Consider the following 17,285-nt stretch of genomic DNA (forward strand, 5'->3'; position numbering starts at 1 on the left):
CCAGATGAAATCTTGCAACTTGTGACGGCCGGCCGCCCAACAACCTGCCCGCTTGACCCTATCTCCTCCTCTCTTCTCCAGACCATCTCCGGTGACCTTCTCCCTTACCTCACCTCGCTCATCAACTCATCCTTGACCGCTGGCTATGTCCCTTTCGTCTTCAAGAGAGCGAGAGTTGCACCCCTTCTCAAAAAACCTACACTCGATCCCTCCGATGTCAACAACTACAGACCAGTATCCCTTCTTTCTTTTCTCTCCAAAACTCTTGAGCGTGCCGTCTTTAGCCAACTCTCTTGCTATCTCTCTCTGAATGACCTTCTTGATCCAAACCAGTCAGGTTTCAAGACTGGTCATTCAACTGAGACTGCTCTTCTCTGTGTCACGGAGGCTCTCCGCACTGCTAAAGCTAACTCTCTCTCCTCTGCTCTTGTCCTTCTAGACCTGTCTGCTGCCCTTGATACTGTGAACCATCAGATCCTCCTCTCCACCCTCTCCGAGTTGGGCATCTCCGGCACGGCTCACACTTGGATTGCGTACTACCTGACAGGTCGCTCCTACCAAGTGGCGTGGCGAGAATCTGTCTCTGCACCACGTGCTCTCACCACTGGTGTCCCCCAGGGCTCAGTTCTAGGGCCTCTCCTATTCTCGCTATACACCAAGTCACTTGGCTCTGTCATATCCTCACATGGCCTCTCCTATCATTGCTACGCAGACGACACACAACTAATCTTCTCCTTTCCCCCTTCTGATAGCCAGGTGGCGAATCGCATCTCTGCATGTCTGGCAGACATATCAGTGTGGATGACGGATCACCACCTCAAGCTGAACCTCGGCAAGACAGAGCTGCTCTTCCTCCCGGGGAAGGACTGCCCATTCCATGATCTCGCCATCACGGTTGACAACTCCGTTGTGTCCTCCTCCCAGAGTGCAAAGAGCCTTGGCGTGACCCTGGACAACACCCTGTCGTTCTCCGCTAACATCAAGGCGGAGACCCGATCCTGTAGGTTCATGCTCTACAACATTCGGAGAGTACGACCCTGCCTTACACAGGAAGCGGCACAGGTCCGAATCCAGGCACTTGTCATCTCCCGTCTGGATTACTGCAACTCGCTGTTGGCTGGGCTCCCTGCCTGTGCCATTAAACCCCTACAACTCATCCAGAATGCTGCAGTCCGTCTGGTGTTCAACCTTCCCAAGTTCTCTCACGACACCCCGCTCCTCCGCACACTCCACTGGCTTCCAGTTGAAGCTCGCATCTGCTACAAGACCATGGTGCTTGCCTACAGAGCTGTGAGGGGAATGGCACCTCCGTACCTTCAGGCTCTGATCAGTCCCTACACCCAAACGAGGGCATTGCGTTCATCCACCTCTGGCCTGCTGGCCCCCCTACCTCTGCGGAAGCACAGTTCCCGCTCAGCCCAGTCAAAACTGTTCGCTGCTCTGGCACCCCAATGGAAGAACAAGCTCCCTCACGACGCCAGGACAGTGGAGTCACTCACCACCTTCCGGAGACACTTGAAACCCCACCTCTTTAAGGAATACCTGGGATAGGATAAAGTAATCCTTCTACCCCCCCTTACCCCACCCCAAAGAAAGAAAGAAAAGAAAAAAACATATTGTAAAGTGGTTATCCCACTGGCTATAAAGTGAATGCACCAGTTTGTAAGTCGCTCTGGATAAGAGCGTCTGCTAAATGACGTAAATGTAAATGTACATGTACTATTTCTAGGGTCAATTTTAAGCCAATGTTCAATTCCTGAACCTGAGACCAGAAACAGGCTACCTGAGGGCAATACCAAAATAAATGGTCTATTGATTCTGTATCCTCACAACAAACTCTGCAGAGCTTCGATTATTGTATGCCCCAAATATTCAAAATGTTGTTGATGGCAAGAATTCTGTACAATAATTTTAGCTGAAAAGCACAAAGTCTTGAATCTTGTGTCGTTTTATATATCAACTCTTACACCCTGTACCATGGAATCGGTACATCAAAAATCTCTTCCCAACTATTTTGCAATCTGTATGGCACAGCTGTCAACATCCTGGTCCTCAAATGAAACTGATATACTTTCTTATTTATGCTATTTTTATTCCTCCGCCAGTTTTGATCCTTTATATTGAGCAGACATACTTTTTTTGTTTGTATATATATATATACAGTGAGGGAAAAAAGTATTTGATCCCCTGCTGATTTTGTACGTTTGCCCACTGACAAAGACATGATCAGTCTATAATTGTAATGGTATGTTTATTTGAACAGTGAGAGACAGAATAACAACAACAAAATCCAGAAAAACACATGTCAAAAATGTTATAAATTGATTTGTATTTTAATGAGGGAAATAAGTATTTGACCCCTCTGCAAAACATGACTTAGTACTTGTTGGCAATCACAGAGGTCAGACGTTTCTTGTAGTTGGCCACCAGGTTTGCACAGATCTCAGGAGGGATTTTGTCCCACTCCTCTTTGCAGATCTTCTCCAAGTCATTAAGGTTGAGGCTGACGTTTGGCAACTCGAACCTTCAGCTCCCTCCACAGATTTTCTATGGGATTAAGGTCTGGAGACTGGCTAGGCCACTCCAGGACCTTAATGTGCCTCTTCTTGAGCCACTCCTTTGTTGCCTTGGCCGTGTGTTTTGGGTCATTGTCATGCTGGAATACCCATCCACGACCCATTTTTAATGCCTTGGCTGAGGGCAGGAGGTTCTCACCCAAGATTTGACGGTACATGGCCCCGTCCATCGTCCCTTTGATGCGGTGAAGTTGTCCTGTCCCCTTAGCAGAAAAACACCCCCAAAGGATAATGTTTCCACCTCCATGTTTGACGGTGGGGATGGTGTTCTTGGGGTCATAGGCAGCATTCCTCCTCCAAACACGGCGAGTTGAATTGATGCCAAAGAGCTCAATTTTGGTCTCATCTGACCACAACACTTTCACCCAGTTCTCCTCTGAATCATTCAGATGTTCATTGCCAAACTTCAGACAGGCATGTATATGTGCTTTCATGAGCAGGAGGACCTTGTGGGCGCTGCAGGATTTCAGTCCTTCACGGCGTAGTGTGTTACCAATTGTTTTCTTGGTGACTATGGTCCCAGCTGCCTTGAGATCATTGACAAGATCCTCCCGTGTAGTTCTGGGCTGATTCCTCACCGTTCTCATGATCATTGCAACTCCACGAGGTGAGATCTTGCATGGAGCCCCAGGCCGAGGGAGATTGACAGTTATTTTGTGTTTCTTCCATTTGCAAATATAAACACCAACTGTTGTCACCTTCTCACCAAGCTGCTTGGCGATGGTCTTGTAGCCCATTTCCAGCCTTGTGTAGGTCTACAATCTTGTCCCTGACATCCTTGGAGAGCTCTTTGGTCTTGGCCATGGTGGAGAGTTTGGAATCTGATTGATTGATTGCTTCTGTGGACAGGTGTCTTTTATACAGGTAACAAGCTGAGATTAGGAGCACTCCCTTTAAGAGTGTTCTTATCTGGTGTTGAGTTAAGCTTAAACCATGTATTTAGATTGTAGGTAGGTATTGTAGTTTGGTATTATAGGTAGCTTACTCCGGTAGTTATTGTAGGTTATTATTGTAGGTAATTACTGTAGGTAAGGATTTTTATTCGGCGGAGCCCAGGCGAAGCACGAGGCTAGCTTACCCACTACCTGGACCAACAAAGCTAGCTAGCTAGAGGGTAGCTACCGGTAACTTTTAGCAACTGTGGTTAGCTGTTTCCAATGTTATTTCATGCTTGAGAGTACCTGTGATTGAGCCAGCTAGCTGCTACCATTCAGCTGTTTTTCTAACCTCATCCGAGGCATTAACGTTAGGTGGTTGGTAGCTGCTGTACTTAATTACAGCTACTGATAACAGTCTGCTGTAGCTTACAACAATTCTAATTTCTAAAGTGGAAGTTGGGAGAGTTTTATTCGGGTGGTTCAGTGAAACAATTATAGTTTCTGAGGTGGAAGTTGGGAGAGTTATATATTTATTTATTTTTTTGGTGAGGGAGGCCTGCTCTCTCCTTTCCCTGATGTTCAGTTCATTTCATCCCGATCTCCTCTGCATTATTGTAGCCATCTGTTGCAGCCTGTCAACTATGCCTCTGCCTATCCCTGTTCTCTCCTCTCCGCACAGGCTACACAAACGCCCCACACCACGTGGCTGCTGCCTCTCTAACCTGGTGGTCCCTGCACGCACCCCACACCTGGAGTTCCAGGTCTCAGGCAGCCTCTGGAACTGCCGTTCTGCTGCCAACAAAGCTGACTTCATCCCAGCCTATGCTAATCTCCAGTCCCTCGACTTCCTGGCGCTGACGGAAACATGGATTACCACTGAAAACACTGCTACTCCTACTGCTCTCTCCTCATCTGACCATGTGTTCTCGCATACCCCGAGAGCATCTGGTCAGAGGGGTGGTGGCACAGGAATCCTCATCTCTCCCAAGTGGACATTCTCAATTTTTCCCCTAACCCATCTGTCTATCTCCTCATTTGAATTCCATGCTGTCACAGTCACTAGCCCATTTAAGCTTAATATCCTTGTCATCTATCGCCCTCCAGGTTCCCTTGGAGAGTTCATCAATGAGCTTGACGCCTTGATAAGTTCCTTTCCTGAGGATGGCTCACCCCTCACAGTTTTGGGGGATTTCAACCTCCCTATGTCCACATTTGACTCATTTCTCTCTGCCTCCTTCTTTCCACTTCTCTCCTCTTTTGACCTCACCCTCTCACCGTCCCCCCCTACTCACAAGGCAGGCAATACGCTTGACCTCATCTTTACTAGATGCTGCTCTTCTACTAATCTCACTGCAACTCCCCTCCATGTCTCCGACCACTACTTTGTATCCTTTTCTCTCTCGCTCTCCTCCAACACTACTCACTCTGCCCCTACACAGATGGTAATGCGCCGCCGCAACCTTCGCTCTCTCTCTCCCACTACTCTCTCCTCTTCCATCCTATCATCTCTTCCCTCTGCTCAATCCTTCTCCCTCCAATCTCCTGATTCTGCCTCCTCAACCCTCCTCTCCTCCCTTTCTGCATCCTTTGACTCTCTGTGTCCCCTATCCTCCCGGCCGGCTCGGTCCTCCCCTCCAGCTCCGTGGCTTGATGACTCATTGCGAGCTCACAGAACAGAGCTCCGGGCAGCGGAGCGGAAATGGAAGAAAACTAAACTCCCTGCCGACCTGGCATCTTTTCACTCCCTCCTCTCTACATTTTCTTCATCTGTTTCTGCTGCTAAGGCCACTTTCTACCACTCTAAATTCCAAGCATCTGCCTCTAACCCTAGGAAGCTCTTTGCCACATTTTCCTCCCTCCTGAATCCTCCCCCCCCCGCCCCCCCCTCCTCTCTCTCTGTGGATGACTTCGTCAACCACTTTGAAAAGAAGGTTGACGACATTCGATCCTCGTTTGTTAAGTCTAATGACACTGCTGGCCCTACTCACACTGCCCTACCCTATGCTTTGACTTCTTTCTCCCCTCTCTCTCCAGATAAAATCCTGCGACTTGTGACTGCAGGCCGCCCAACAACCTGCCCGCTTGACCCCATCCCCTCCTCTCTTCTCCAGACCATCTCCGGTGACCTTCTCCCCTACCTCACCTCGCTGATCAACTCATCCTTGACCGCTGGCCATGTCCCTTCCGTCTTCAAGAGAGCGAGAGTTGCTCCCCTTCTCAAGAAACCAACACTCGATCCCACTGATGTCAACAACTACAGACCAGTATCCCTTCTTTCTTTTCTTTCCAAAACTATTGAGCGTGCCGTCTTTAGCCAACTCTCTTGCTATCTCTCTCAGAATGACCTTCTTGATCCAAACCAGTCAGGTTTCAGGACTGGTCATTCAACTGAGACTGCTCTTCTCTGTGTCACGGAGGCTCTCCGCACTGCTAAAGCTAACTCTCTCTCCTCTGCTCTTGTCCTTCTAGACCTGTCTGCTGCCTTTGATACTGTGAACCATCAGATCCTCCTCTCCACCCTCTCCGAGCTGGGCATCTCCGGCGCGGCTCACTCCTGGATTGCGTCCTACCTGACCGGTCGCTCCTACCAAGTGGCGTGGCGAGAAGCTGTCTCCGCACCACGTGCTCTCACCACTGGTGTCCCCCAGGGCTCAGTCCTAGGCCCTCTCCTTTTCTCCCTATACACCAAGTCACTTGGCTCTGTCATATCCTCACATGGCCTCTCCTATCATTGCTACGCTGACGATACACAACTAATCTTCTCCTTTCCCCCTTCTGATAACCAGGTGGCGAATCGCATCTCTGCATGTCTGGCAGACATATCAGTATGGATGACGGATCACCACCTCAAGCTGAACCCTGGCAAGACGGAGCTGCTCTTCCTCCCGGGGAAGGACTGCCCGTTCCATGATCTCGCCATCACGGTTGACAACTCCGCTGTGTCCTCCTCCCAGAGTGCGAAGAGCCTAGGCGTGACCCTGGACAACACCCTGTCGTTCTCCGCCAACATCAAGGTGGTGACCCGCTCCTGCAGGTTCATGCTCTACAACATTCGGAGAGTACGACCCTGCCTTACACAGGAAGCGGCACAGGTCCTAATCCAGGCACTTGTCATCTCCCGTCTGGACTACTGCAACTCGCTGTTGGCTGGCCTCCCTGCCTGTGCCATTAAACCCCTACAACTCATCCAGAATGCCGCAGCCCGTCTGGTGTTCAACCTTCCCAAGTTCTCTCACGTCACCCCCCTCCTCCGCACACTCCACTGGCTTCCAGTTGAAGCTCGCATCCGCTACAAGACCATGGTGCTTGCCTATGGAGCAGTGAGGGGAACGGCACCTCTGTACCTTCGGGCTCTGATCAGTCCCTACACCCAAACGAGGGCATTGCGTTCATCCACCTCTGGCCTGCTGGCTCCCCTTCCTCTGCGGAAGCATAGTTCCCGCTCAGCCCAGTCAAAACTGTTCGCTGCTCTGGCACCCCAATGGTGGAACAAGCTCCCTCACGACGCCAGGACAGCGGAGTCACTCACCACCTTCCGGAGGCATTTGAAACCCCACCTCTTTAAGGAATACCTGGGATAGGATAAAGTAATCCTTCTACCCCCCCCCCCCCCCCCCCCCCAAAATTGTAAAGTGGTTATCCCACTGGCTATAGGGTGAACGCACCAATTGGTGAGTCGCTCTGGATAAGAGCGTCTGCTAAATGACTAAAATGTAAATGAGTGTGCTCCTAGTCTCAGCTCGTTACCTGTATAAAAGACAAATCAATATAACATTTTTGACATGCATTTTCCTGGATTTTTTTGTTGTTATTCTGTCTCTCACTGTTCAAATAAACCTACCATTAAAATTATAGACTGATCATTTCTTTGTCAGTGGGCAAACGTAAAACCACAAAGTCGTAAAATCTGATTTTAATCCTAACCTTCACCACACTGCAAACCTTAAATTAAGACAACATTTAATTTTTGTTTTCATGAATTTTGTATGATTGTCAGGTTTGACTTTGCAGCTGGCCCATCTAGCGTAAATCGTTCAGTTCTGCCTCCAAAGCAAGATTCATGACAACAAACGTCAGCCTGCAGAAATGTACCTGGCTAAAAGGTGAGCCACTTTCATGTCACCGGACCGGTTATCCCGAGTTGAACGCAGAGCTGACCAAAGTTAGCTCACTAAATCCTGTCTAGATTCAGACCGGATCCGGCCCGTGGGACATATGTTTGACACCCCTACTTTTACATGACCCTGTCCATGTGTTTAAGACGCTAATCTTGTAGTAATAACATTGTAGTGTAGTAATGTTGTGATGATATTGCAATATAAAAAATATTTTAAAAATGAAACACTTCACTCACTACCCATGTCCCTATGACAAGTGACTCAATGCTCCAAACAACAGGATACAGAACCAATAAGTAGGGAGGTCATTCATTTGTTTATAAAAACATAAAACCAATATTTCAGCATTTACAAATGACAATTGACATACAATTTGAAATTCTCAATCAAAAACAGTCATCATACAGTATGAACAAACCCTACTATGAACAACTAGCTCAAAACGACATGGGCCTATTTCCGTGCTGAAAATGAAAAAAACTACAGGTATCAGACCATTGAATAACAGCAAGGTTTGGCTTCTTCGGTGCCGTTTGTCCATTCATGTCTGTCCTGTCTCTCCTCTAGACTCTAGTGCAGTGATGATAGCCAACACTCCTCCACACTGGATGGCTCTACTTGCCAAAGATGCTGGCTCCTGGGGCTTCAGGCTTCTCCAGTACTGTCTCTCCTCCAGACTTCACCCCACTGAAAACAGAGGGAGCCACCTTCCCCATACGCTCTGTGGATGGACAGAGACAAGGCTGTCAGCAAAGATAGTGGGGCGTGCCAAGCACTACCACAGAAACATGATGCAATATACACACATACTGACAAACCAATACACTGAAATGTGTCTATAATCTTTAGAAGAAATGCTGTATTGTGTTGTATTTTATCCTCCTTCCTAGTTCTCTAATCTTGCCACCAACTAAATGTATATACCCTCAGTATTACAGACTGATTATACAAGATTCAGTCTCTATAGAAGGAGTGGAAACTATTTGTCACCAACTCAGTCTGAGCTGGTGAACATGCCAGAGTTCAGAGATAACATTCTAAAAAGTATAACCAAGCTCACGTCTCACTTTATTCTCCCTGATATGTTCCCTACACTCGTGTCTACAACTGATCAATATCAAAAGGGTGAATGCAGTCAGTTGCCTTTCATATGAAAGTGATTCATTACTTGTATTTGACAGGCTCACACAAGTGGAAAAAATTATGTTAGGCAAGCGACAGTACTATAGATACTGAGTCTGTAGAGCCAGAATGGAAACCTACAGTAGTGCCAGTGTGTAAAACGCTGCGCCGATTACACACTGTGGAGTGGTAAAGCTCCTACTCACCACACTCTACCATGACCTCATAAGTCTTACTCTTGGGCTCGCCCTTTAGCCCCAGTTTGCTGCGGGCTCCTTTTAGGTCTTCCTCCTTCATCACAGGACGCTTCTTCTTCTTTACCTCACCGGGCTATGGAGGGCAGGAGAGAGAATGGAGGTTAAAGACAGGGCAAAATCTCACACCATTCTGGATTTCCCTTATCCTCCAACTCTCCCTCTGATTTGTCTCACAATATTTATATTCTAAAGTAAACATTGTGGAATCCTTAACATAGGAAATAATATATGTAAATGTAGCTGTCATCAAAAACTGCGACATATAGATGATACAGTAGGTCAGCACAGTAGGATACATGGAAGTTTGCTTACCTGAGACATGGTGTGTGGGTTGTGTGTCTTAATCCCAGAGTTCTAGTCAGTGGAGCTGTGTGTGTGTGTGTGTATATGTTTGGACTGCTCCGCTCTGTCCAGTCCATTGTATTTATGCCCCCAGATCCTCAGGGGGCTATTCTCGCTTATTGACCCTGGGAGTGAGTCAGTGGACCCCCACTCTCCTCTGTTTCCATCCCTCTCTCGCTCTGTGTCCGTTGTCAGGGTGTATTATTAGGTCTGACGTGAGTGATTGTGCAGCTGGAATGGGTCTTCCTTCGTTTACGATGTGGATACAGCGAACAGCTGAGTGAACGAGACAACACATAGTCCTTTCCCCATAACATTCTGCTAGGAGTGATTTCAAGGAACAGAAATCACTCTGGGAAGCCACACCACTCAGTAAAATGTGTTGTTTTACAGTCATAGTATGGCACCCCTGGAGCAAATGAGGGTTAAGTGCCTTGCTCAATTGCACATTGGCAGATTTATCACTCATTGTCAGCTCAGGTATTCGAACCAGTGACCCTTCGGTTACTCTCTAACCTCTAGGCTACCCTGCAGAGTTCCTCTTCCATCACATTAACCCTGAGGTCAAAAATACTTTTCTGAATGGATTACCTAAAGGTTTAGAGATTTAATAATGGCAAGCGAGTAAGGACAGGAGTCAAAAAGTGTTTGAGAGCCAGGCTTGTGTTTCAATGATAAGTCTATGAGTCATTTTGAATGCTTGAAAAGTCAGTGTAGTGAGGGAATTATGTGAGGGGTCTATTTGCGGGTACTGAGACATTACTCTCTGAGTCAGTCTACTCTATGGGGAGAAATGTGTCCTCACTCAGTGACGTACATCTCACTGCACCTGTTAATGTTTACTGAGGGCCCACTGTCACTGTGAGAATGTGTACCCTTTTGGCAGTCTAGAGTATTACCGAGACCTATGATCTCAGAGAATCCTCCCCCTGCCTCATAACTCTCATCGTCTGCCCCCTCCATTCCAAGAGACTTATTTGTGCAAGTATTCTATGCTCCAGCAGTGGTGGTCTAGTGGTTAGGATTCGGTGCTCTCACCGCCGCGGCCCGGGTTCGATTCCAGGGAACATACCTTTTTAAACTCTGCTACAACGCATTACAACCCTACTAAATTGACAAAACAGAAAGGTCTTTGTTCAGAGACAAAATCTGTTATTTCAGTGTTTTACAAACTTTATTGTAAAAACATTTTTAATGGTAATGTAAGTCCATAATTTGCCAGTCATTTTAGTTTTTGTAAAGTACTAAAATCCCTCTGTTGAACTAAGGACAACCTGTACCACCGTTTACCAAACCCCTCAGTCAGTTATTACTTTGTATCAGCCAACAACATCCTACTCAAACCGTTCAACATCATCACATTTACTTTATCACCACTCCTTACTTACAGGAGCATTAAGACAAACACACACTCAGTGTTGTGTTAAAGCGAGACCGATTCAAGACCAAGACCGGAGCAAATCGAGTCCGATTCAAGACCAAGACCGGAGCAAATCGAGTCCGAGTCAAGCCCGAGACCGTGAGGGGTACAAGGGGTCTGAGACAGAGTCAAGAACAAGACCAGAAAAATGTGAGTCCAATTCAAGACCATGATTGCAATTGTCAAATCACCACCATAATGAGAGTTCAAAATGTCCAGTATTTCTGTGTTCATATTTCAGAACAACTTATGGATACTTTAGACATTCAGAATCATTAAACAATGCCTGCTGAGGGAAAATAGAGCCACTCTACAAGTTATTACTAATCCAAACACACTGGGGAACAATGGGCCTTCCACGCCTTCAGAGAAGGGCTAAGGATTTATAAAATAATGATTATAATAATATTTTAAATAATGTTCTGATTTAATCATCAGGTTTGATGGAAGGAAAGGGTTAACACTGAAGAGAAAAAAAGATCCAATCAGGATTTTTCTTTGTTGGTCTCTGGGGAGATAAATCTAGCTAGCTAAGTCAGCCATTTGCTAGGCCATTAGAAGCTAGATAAAGGCATCTGCCATTCAGCTGTATAAGGGAACATTTTTGTAGTGACAGTAGAATCAACCAATTACATTTTGACTTAATGAGTGGGGCCATTTTTACAAAAACATATGGTAACTTCTGCCTTCTTGAAGGCCAACAGAACACTGCGCAATAGCGAGCAGTAGTTTTCCCACGGTCTAGCTAGCTAGCTTTTGTTGTCAGCTAGTTTGCAGCAGGTGTTATGAAAGAGGATGTTGTTGCTAATTTGCTAGCTCCTCCCCTTTCAAGAATAACTTTCAACAAGAAGTTAAGTTTCAAATTATCATCTGGAGAGTGGAACTGTGTTTTTTATTGCAGCGTGCTTGCTGTTAGCCATCTCTTGAAAATAACTTAGTGTGAAACATTGTTGCATTTAAAGTGGAACTGACAAGCATTTTAGCAACATTAAATCTGATTAAAATCTGTTCATATACACCCCCAGGAAGAATGACACTTAAAAAAAAACACTTACATACAGTTGAAGTCAGAAGTTTACATACACCTTAGCCAAATACATTTAAACTCAGTTTTTCACAATTCCTGACATTTAATCCTAGTAAAAATTCCCTGTCTTAAGTCAGTTAGGATCACCACTTTATTTTAAGAATGTGAAATGTCAGAATAATAGTAGAGAGAATAATTTATTTCAGCTTTTATTTCTTTCATCACATTCCCAGTGGGTCAGAAGTTTACATACACTCAATTAGTATTTGGTAGCATTGCCTTTAAATTGTTTAACTTGGGTCAAACGTGTTGGGTAGCCTTCCACAAGCTTCCCACAATAAGTTGGGTGAATTTTGTCCCATTCCTCCTGACAGAGTTGGTGTAACTGAGTCAGGTTTGTTGGCCTCCTTGCTCGCACACGCTTTTTCAGTTCTGCCCACAAATTTTCTATAGGATTGAGGTCAGGGCTTTGTGATGGCCACTCCAGTACCTTGACTTTGTTGTCCTTAAGCCATTTTGCCACAACTTTGGAAGTATGCTTGGGGTCATTATCCATTTGGAAGATCCATTTGCGACCAAGCTTTAACTTCCTCACTGATGTCTTGAGAGATGTTGCTTCGATATTTCCACATAATTTTCCTTCCTCATGATGCCATCTATTTTGTGAAGTGCACCAGTCCCTCCTGCAGCAAAGCACCCCCACAGCATGATGCTGCCAACCCCATGCTTCACGCTTGGGATGGTGTTCTTCGGCTTGCAAGCCACCCCCTTTTTCCTCCAAACATAACGATGTTCATTATAGCCACGTTATGACTGACTTGTGATCATTGCCCTTGCTAGTTTAATTGTATTGACATTCCCAGCCTTAGTTACATTCGTCCGTTTTTGTCCAGAATATTGAGTCATTGAAACTGAAACAGTGCATCCCGAATCGAGGCAGCAAACAATGTACCAGGCCAGCTGTGATTTACAACCTGATAGCAATATTTTTTGGACTACCAACAAATGTATTGGTGAATTATATTAATTATGAATTGAACTGCATCCATCTATTCTGCCAACAATGCCTTAGTGTACATCATGGAACTTTGAGTCAAATATAACTTATTTAAAAAAAACTCTTAAAGTTGGTTTTGTAGCATGAACTGGTAATTTGATATTTTTTACTGATATTATGATTGTCCTTTTTGTTTCATATCTGCAAAGTAGTTAAAACGCTGTCAGTTCCACTTTAAACTTTAGGTCACCGGTTACTTTGTGTGCTAAATGTGAAGTGTTGCAATGGGAAGTAATAGTTGTACATTTCGATTGGGAAATTATTAATGGTTGTGTTTTTGTATTCTTATGATTGGGACCTACTGGCTTTTTATGTCCGAGTTTATGGACTGCTTATCCTTTAACATCATGTTGTGTGTGACTGTTGTCTTTCCATCGGCCCTATGCAGTGGTGCCTGGTGAAGTGGGTATACTCTAATTTTGCCTAAAAGTTCCCAAACGGTTTTCCTATAGATTTCTGATTCACACAGACACATACGGCTTATACCTGCGTATACCCTCAACTATACCACTGGCCCTTTGTGTTTTACAAAAAATGCACTCCTACATGAGTGCGCTGGTATTACGGTTGCTGTCCTTACAGAATCACGAACCTGTCACACACTGGATGCCTATAGGTTTGCCACTGCGCAAACATGTCTATAATAGATATAAAGGCTGTTAAGATATTAATGTTTCAAGAAAAGCGTGTATACAGCGCATTCGGAAAGTATTCAGACCCCTTGACTATTTACACATTTTGTTACGTTACACCCTTATTCTAAATTGGAAAACTACATTTTTTAAATCATCAATCTCCACACAATACCCCATAATGACAAAGCAAATACAGGTTTAAATATTTTTGCTAATTTAGAACGTAAGTATTACGTATTAAGACCTTTTACTCAGTACTTCGTTTTGTCACCAAAGCCCCATATACTACCCACCATTGTGACCTGTACGCTCGTTGGCTGGCCCTCATTACATATTAGTCGCCAAACCCACTGGCTCCAGGTCATCTATAAATCACGTCTAGGCAAATCCCCGCCTTATCTTAGATCATTGGTCACCATAGCAACACCCACCCGTAGTATGTGTTCCAGCAGGTATATCTCACTGGTCATCCCCAAAGCCAACACCTCCTTTGGCCGCCATTCCTTCCAGTTCTCTGCTGCAAATGACTGGAACGAACTGCAAAAATCTCTGAAGCTGGAGACACTTATCTCCCTCACTAACTTTAAGCATCAGTTGTCAGAGCAGCTTACAGATCACTGCACCTGTACACAGCCCATCTGTAATTAGCCCACCCAACTACCTCATCCCCATATTGTTATTTACATTGTTATTTATTTTGCTCTATCACTCCAGTGTTAATACTAGATTGTAATTATTTTGCACTAGGGCCTATTTATTGCCTTACCTCCATAACTTACTACATTTGCACACACTGTATATAGATTTTCTATTGTGTTATTGACTGTACATTTTGTTTATTCCATATGTAACTCTGTGTTGTTGTTTTTAAATCGCACTGCTTTGCTTTATCTTGGCCAGGTCGCAGTTGTAAATGAGAACTTGTTCTCAACTGGCTTACCTGGTTAAATAAAAAAAGAAAAGCACCATAGGCAGCAATTACAGCCTCGAGTCTTCTTGGGCATGACGCTACAAGCTTGGCACACCTGTATTTGGGGAGTTTCTCCTATTCTTCTCTGCAGATCCTCTAAAGCTTTGTCAGATTGGATGGGGAGTGTCGCTGCACAGTTTATTTTCAGGTCTCTACAGAGATGTTTGTTCGGGTTCAAGTCCGGGCTCTGGCTGGGCCACTCAAGGACATTCAGAGATGTGTCCCGAAGCCACTCCTGCGTTGTCTTGGCAGTGTGCTTAGGGTCGTTGTCCTGTTGAAAGGTAACCTTCGCCCCAGTCTGAGGTCCTGAGCGCTCTGGAGCAGATTTTCATCAAGGATCTCTCTGTACTTTGCTCCGTTCATCTTTCCCTCAATCCTGACTAGTCTCCCAGTCCCTGCCGCTGAAAAACATCCCCACAGCATGATGCTGCCACCACCATGCTTCACTGTAGGGATGGTGCCAGGTTTCTCCAGATGTGACACTTGGCATTCAGGCCAAAGAGTTCAATCTTGGTTTCATCAGACCAGAGAATCTTGGTCTGAGAGTCCTTTAGGTGCATTTTAGCTAACTCCAGGCGGGCTGTCATGTGCCTTTTACTGAGGAGTGGCTTCCGTCTGGCCACTCTACCATAAAGGCCTGATTGGTAGAGTGCTGCAGAGATGGTTGTCCTTCTGGAAGGTTCTCCCATCTCCACAGAGGAACTCTGGAGCTCTGTCAGTGACCATCGGGTCCTTGGTCACCTCCCTGACCAAGGCCCTTCTCCCCCGATTGCTCAGTTTGGCTGGGCGGCCAGCTCTAGGAAGAGTCTTGGTGGTTCCAAACTTCTTCCATTTAAGAATGATGGAGGCCACTGTGTTCTTGGGGACCTTCAATGCTGCAGACATTTTTTGGTACCCTTCCCCAGATCTGTGCCTCGACACAATCCTGTCTCAGAGCTCTACGGACAATTCCTTCAACCTCATGGCTTGGTTTTTGCTCTCACATGCACTGTCAACTGTGGGCCCTTATTTAGACAGGTGTGTGCCTTTCCAAATCATGTCCAATCAATTGAATTTACCACAGGTGGACTCCAATCAAGTTGTAGTAACTTCTCAAGGATAATCAATGGAAAAAGGATGCACCTGAGCTCAATTTCGAGTCTCTCAGCGAAGGGTCTGAATACTTTCTAAAAACCTGTTTTCGCTTTATCACTATGGGGTATTGTGTGTAGATTGATGAGGAAAAAATAAATGTAATCAATTTTAGAATAAGGTTGTAACGTAACAAAATGTGGAAAACGTCATACTTTCCGAATGCACTGTATATTTGGCCTGGCGAAGCGGTTTTATGCGCTGACTGAATGGAAGCTGATAATTATACATTTTTTACTCTGTTGGTCTTGGCAAGAAATTACGGGTCCTCACTGTCCGAGACCGAGTCAAGACAGAGTACAAATGTTCCCGACACCAAGACAAGACCGAGACACTCAATATGTGGTCTCGAGACTGGACTCGAGACAGAGACCAGTCGAGTACTAAAACACTGCACACACTGACACATACCCGCTCTGCTCTCTCCACCGTACTGTAGGCTGTACACCGGTCCAAAAGTCACTCCCAGTCTAGAGGTAAGAGCTTCTGTCAAGTTCTCAACATCGGAGCCAAACCAACTGAATGCTACTGCAAGTCTGAAGATCTGAGGCACAAGATAAACACCCACAACACGGTAAATTCACACAGGCACATTGTCGAAAACAAAGTATGAACAACACAAAATAAATACAAAACAAACAAAGAACATCCTTAGACCAGTAATGTGGTCAAGAGCAGAGAGTTTGAGAGTTGGTTCTGAGGACACACCCTCATGTCCCATATCTACTCCGTCTCTGAATTAAGAACGCATGGTGTTGGTTCAGCCTCATGGTTTTGGCCCAAAATAACTTACTGTAAAAAAAAAATATAAACAGGACACACCAAAGACAAGGAATAAATAGGTAACAGAAGAGATCCCAGTTAACAGTCATACACACATACACAGAGAAAGAAGGGTCCGATCCAGGCCTGCAGACCTAAACCCTGGCTGTACCATCACTGGGTGCGCCTGGAATAGGGGTCTTGGTCCCTTGGGTTAAAGGTTGGGTGGTGCATGGTTGAGACACGCACAGCCAAGCTGCACTGTCCTGACCGGTCCTCCCTCTGCAGTCATGATATAGGCTTAGAGGAGTTAGAAACGTGAGTGCTGTGGTTATTATAAAACACTGCATGTTTACAGAGAAAAGCCTCCATAGGAGCATCCTAAACTTCCCACATTCCCTTACATGCATGAATGGGAACTTCACACAGACAGACACACACCTCCACCAACTCTTATGACAGGCCATTGCAGTCAGCCTAGCTGAGGAGCACATACATTTTATATATGGAATCTAAATGAGGAATACAATCACTTTTAGATTTGGAAGATAAGTATCAAATGTATTAAAATGTTAAAATGACAGAGGTTTGCTTGAAGGCAGGGGAAAACGCTGAGCGCAATCCCAGGTGCCTGTTCTCTCCCTCTACATCCAACAGGGGTCACCTGCTAAACCACAGAAAAAGTAACAACCATTCACAGCTTAACCTGATGCAGTTAATATTATCCTGGGCCTCTTAAGAGTCAGTGTGGAACCACAGTGAAGGGGTGCTAGCAATTATACTGCATCACCCACATCCAAATGTTCCTACTATACACCAGTGTTAACGGTTTTCCCAATCATAACAATTAATTTCCCCAATGAGTGTCACAACCACGAGTGATAGATCTATGGTGAAATCTCAGATAGACATGGTATGTTGTTAGCTGCAGCAAAATACTTTTCCAAGTGTTTATATTCCCAGTGTAGAGACTGCAGGAGTCCCATGTGA

General features: G+C 45.4%; 1 protein-coding gene across 2 annotated transcripts in view; it reads right to left on the reverse strand.

Annotated features, from left to right (window-relative positions):
• Positions 1 to 7,869: 7,869 nt before the first annotated feature.
• Positions 7,870 to 17,285, reverse strand: part of LOC311133750 (store-operated calcium entry regulator STIMATE-like) — a 36,097-nt gene continuing 26,681 nt past the window's right edge. Inside the window, exons 1-3 of one of the 2 annotated variants that reach the window (XM_084167301.1) lie at positions 9,264 to 9,352; positions 8,901 to 9,024; positions 7,870 to 8,293 (exon numbers count right to left, since the gene is read on the reverse strand). In XM_084167301.1, the coding sequence (XP_084023427.1) occupies positions 8,187 to 8,293; positions 8,901 to 9,024; positions 9,264 to 9,272 (240 nt within the window). In that variant the 5' untranslated portion in view covers positions 9,273 to 9,352 and the 3' untranslated portion in view covers positions 7,870 to 8,186. Of the gene's footprint in view, positions 8,294 to 8,900; positions 9,025 to 9,263; positions 9,353 to 17,285 lie in introns of those variants that run through there. The other variant, XM_084167302.1, reaches the window with a different exon arrangement.

Source organism: Coregonus lavaretus (assembly GCF_964263955.1).
Source record: "Coregonus lavaretus genome assembly, chromosome: 8".
NCBI classification, from domain to species: Eukaryota; Metazoa; Chordata; class Actinopteri; order Salmoniformes; family Salmonidae; genus Coregonus; species Coregonus lavaretus.